Source organism: Piliocolobus tephrosceles, chromosome 8 (assembly GCF_002776525.5).
Source record: "Piliocolobus tephrosceles isolate RC106 chromosome 8, ASM277652v3, whole genome shotgun sequence".
Classification (NCBI taxonomy): Eukaryota; Metazoa; Chordata; class Mammalia; order Primates; family Cercopithecidae; genus Piliocolobus; species Piliocolobus tephrosceles.
Window position 1 is genome coordinate 4,420,988 of NC_045441.1, and position 4,437 is coordinate 4,425,424.

A 4,437-nucleotide genomic window follows, 5' to 3' on the forward strand; every position below is an offset into this window, starting at 1 on the left:
GGAGAGATGAATGTGGGCCCCCGTGCCAGGCTACCTGGAGAGATGAAGAAGGTCCTCCAGAGCTTCTTGTCCCGCGTGACATCCCGGATCTCCTTGGTCATGTTGACCATCCTGCCGGCCACGGGAGGAACCCGGCGGAAGTCCAGGATCCTGGCAAGAAGGGGGCGTGGGAGGCTCTGCGCTCTGTGTGGCTGAGCGGGCCTCTGTCCTGCCTCCGAATAAACCCAGCCCCAGGCCCGGTGGCTCTGCCTGGCCCTGCGGTGATGGGGGCAGGAGAGGCCCCTGAGGGACCGGGGCTGGCGTTGCCTCGCTGATGGGCACACACCGCCAACTGCCCACATAGCTAAAGCCTGCCCTCATTCCAGGGCTAAATTTAAAACAAAATTAAATTAAAGGCACCACTTTTAATGGAACTCTGTCTGAACCACACCGCAGGCTCCCACTCGCTTAATTAAGTGGAGAACGCAGGGCGAGAGCTCTTCTTGCTGACAGAGGATGTGGTGATTATCCTGCGAGGCGAGATGACCAGGTGTGGAGGAACGTGGGCCGTCTGCCAGGGCCGACCCGGGGCCTGACCGTGCCTGTGTGGAGCACCTGCCCCCTCCACCTGTCAGACGGCTCGCTCGCCTGGGCACCGGGCTCTGTGTCCTGCTTTATGAACACGTTGATCTGAGCGGGGCTGTTTCCTAACGAGTGACCCTCCCTGGCTTGGTGGCCACTGTCTCTTTTCATAGAAAAGCCCTCTTTTATGGGTTCAGGCTGCTCTAGATAGCTGAAATGGCTGAAAATCGGGCTTCTGGCGATTTCTGTAGTCGCCACAGAAGACTTTGATCTTTAAAAAAGCCCTTTAGGCCGAGTGTGGTGGCTCAAGCCTGTAGTCCCAGCACTCTGGGAGGCCGAGGTGGGCGGATCACGAGGCCAGGAGATCGAGACCATCCTGGCTAACACGGTGAAACCCCGTCTCTACTAAAAATACAAAAAACTAGCCAGGTGTGATGGCGGTGCCTGTAGTCCCAGCTACTCGGGAGGCTGAGGCAGGAGAATGGTGTAAACCGGGAGGCAGAGCTTGCAGTGAGCTGAGATCCGGCCACTGCACTCCAGCCTGGGCGACAGAGCAAGACCCCGTCCCAAAAAAAAAAAAAAAAAAAACCCTTTAAATTCCAACGTGCACCCGCGTCACTAGGGAGGGATCTTGTGAAAATGCAGATTCTGGTCCCAGGTCTGGGTGGAGCCCAGGACTCTGTATTCCAACTGGCTCAGGCCAATGCCAGTGCTGCTGACCCTGGGGCTGCACCCCGGGCTGGAACGTGTCAGGGCCCTGCGGGGCAGGCAGGGAGGCTCTAGGGGGCTGAGGGTGGCGCCTCCTCCCTCCACTGCACCAGGGCAAGGTCCCTCAATCCACGGGGCACCTCTGGACCCAGGGCCAGGCCCGTGAACTGCCCCTGGAGGGTACTGAACACGGACCCCCCACTTCCCAGCAGCAGGGCCAAGCTGACCCTCACGATGGGTTCACTTTCTGCTGGGCTGGGGCAGCGGAGACAGGCGACCGCGGGGACTCCCAGGCCCCCTCATTGTGAACATGGCTTCCTCCTCCTCGAGAAGCCTGCTTTGGTCTCCCAGAGACGTCCGTGACCTGTGACTCCGTGTTAAGATTCACGGCACTAAATACTCCCCCTTCCCTCCCTGCCTCCTTCCCTCGTTCCTTTCCCTCTATTACAGACCGCACAGCAGCTTCTGTGCCTCCCGTCTGCCCTAACGGTGGGGGTGCCGGAGGGGCCCACCCGGATTAAGGTGCCCTGAGGGCAGGTACCCTCACCCTGTGTGAGAGAGGGACGGTTAGGAGCATGGGGATCCGGGCAAATGGCCTCTCACTGCCTCCGTTTCTCGTCTGTAAGAGGGGGATATGAAACACTGCTCTCCCTACCGCGTGTTGTGTGGGATACGGGAACGCACAGGGCCTGGTCAGGGCAGCACTCGGGGTGGGGGAAGAGCAGGCACCGGCGCCGCCCGATGGTGACCAAGGTGACGATGCCATCCTGCTGTGTCCAGCATAGGACGGCCCGGCTCACCGGTGGGTCTGAGCGCCCGGGAGCGTGGACGGAGGAAGGGCTCACCTGTCCAGGTGGAAGGCTGCAATCTCCGCGTTGTGCCTCTCGTAGTCAGAGAAATAAAAAAAGTCAGGGGGCGTCTCCTGCTCCCTCGTTTGTCTGCGAAAACAGGACAGAAACGGAAACGGTTTGTCACTGAGAAAGCCTCCAGGTGCCGGAGGAGGCGGGACGTGCTGGGTCCGGCCCTCCAGAGCTCACTGTTCTCTTTCCAAGGGTGTTGCTGTCAAGAAACACAATCATCATTAAAAATTAAATGATATCGACTTATGTTAAATACATTCCTTTCAGAAGCGACAGGCACCAGGGTCTCGTCCCTTCCGGATTAGGGGTTTCTGTCTCTTGCAGCCAAGAGCGAAAGTCACCTCTAGCAGCAACACCCCACGTGCTCCCAACTCCACGCTGGTGACCTCGAAATCAGCCCGGGGGGCAGTTCTCACACCACGGAAACGGGCAAACTCAGATCAGGCTTCTTCCGCCCAGGGAGCTGTAAGTATTTACAGCTCACCCAGGTCCACGCCACCAGCCAAACGGATTCTCCCGAGAAGCCGCTCTTGCCTGGAGCCCAGAGATTCAGGCAGGGCATGGGCCACAAGGGCCCATACATGGGGAGGGGGCAGGCCCGGGTGCAAGAGGAGGCCCCTCAACAAACGAGACGGACCTCCCCAGGTGTGGGCCCGGAGGCCAGGGTCAGGTCGGACCAGCTGCCCCCCACACCTGCCTCCCTGCCCGCCAGCTCCCTGGAAGGGACGTGAGGGAGGCTGGGGGCTTTCTGGGGGCTGCCCGTGGGTCCTCTTTCTGAAGCCTAGAAGAGGTGACCTGACCCATTTTCCAAGGCCTCCCTCCTCCTGCCCAGCAGGGCACCCCGGCCCGCAGGACCCGCCGGTCAGCCTCAGTTCCCACTGAGCTGCTTCCCGTCTCTCGAGCTGGGGTCACGGCTGTCAGCTGCTTCCCACGCTTGTCTCCTGGCCCTCCACACTTCTGTCTTTGTGCATGCTGTTCCACCCTCCTGGGACGACCTTCCCTTCACATCTCCAGACGACTGTTAGCATCTCCTAACGAGTGTCTTACAGACGGCTGGGCCTCAACTTCTCAGCACTCAAGAAGTCATCGGTCAGAGAAGGCTGGAGTTCGGGCAGTAGTTCCTCCCGACCGCCCCGCCAGGTCTTCGCCGTCCACACGCGCGTCATAAACGCTCTGACAAGGCCTGCAGACAGGCTGTTGGACACACGGTTTCCAGCCCTACACAGACTGTGGAACTCACTCTGTGTGTGCACAGCATGTTCCCACACCCTGTACTTTTGAGGTCTGTTGGTTGAAGCTTCAAGTGCAAGTCATTTTCAAGGCCCGGCACAAAGGCAAACTCCACAAAACCTTCCCAGATGCCGCAGCAAGGATGAGCCTCTGCCCCCTGCAAGCCCCCCAGCCCAGTGAGCAGACGCAAATGCTGCTGGAACTTCGGGTGCCCACCCGTGACATCCAACACAAAGCCCCAGCTGGGCCACCAGCGGCCACTGGCCACCTCGCCTGCAGTGGACGCTGGTCAGCAGCTGCCCCTCGCTGTCCCCGTTTCTCTACATGGAAAGTTAGGAGCTGGTGATGCCGACCGTGGGGATTTAACGCTGCCTGGGTGGGTGCCCCAGGCCCAGGACAGGCTGCTTTGAGCCTGCCCCTAAAGCAGGGTGGGGTGAAGGAGCAGGGTGGGGTAAAGAACGCCTGGATGGCCCAGCACCAGGTCCACCCAACTCCCAGCCCGGCTTCTCCAGGACCCAGTGGACGTTGGGGTTGTCAGGGGCCCTCCCAGCAGAACGAGGCCTGGGTCTGGGTCCCTCAGTCGAGGGGCAGGCAGATGCCCTGCGGGGAACAGGGACCCCGTTAGCTGCTCTCGGGGGTGCTGGCTCTCCATGGGACCTGGCTGCTGCTCAGTGGACTCCCTTGCTGCTGTCACCCAGGCCTGGAATCCATGGGGCTCTCCTGTGACGAGGGAGACCTGGAGGTCACACGCTCACCCACTTACAGATGGGCACACGGAGGCCAGAGAGTGAGTGACTTCCTTAGGGGCCAGCGTCGGTGGCTCAGCCCAGGGCTCCTGGGTCCCATCCATTCGCTTGTTCATTCATTCATTAATTCATGCAGCAGAGCGAGCATGCTTAGCACACGCAAGCACTGTCCTGGCCTTGGGGAGAGAGGGGGCCCGGGCCGGGGGCAGGAGGTCCACTCTCCATGTGAACAGCCCGGGTCGAAAGAGCCACCTGGGCTCCACGAACTCCCCATTCCTGTCCCAGTGCCAGGGGCTCAGCTCTGCACGTGGTGGGAGCCTGCGGCTGGGGGA

At 60.7% G+C, this 4,437-nt stretch overlaps 1 protein-coding gene across 1 annotated transcript in view; it reads right to left on the minus strand.

Moving 5' to 3' along the window:
• Positions 1-4,437, minus strand: part of FAM20C (FAM20C golgi associated secretory pathway kinase) — a 62,205-nt gene that overhangs the window by 8,675 nt on the left and 49,093 nt on the right. The window contains exons 4-5 of the mRNA XM_026447230.2: positions 2,115-2,207; positions 35-150 (exon numbers count right to left, since the gene is read on the minus strand). Coding sequence (XP_026303015.1) covers positions 35-150; positions 2,115-2,207 — 209 coding nt within the window. The remainder of the gene's footprint in view (positions 1-34; positions 151-2,114; positions 2,208-4,437) is intronic.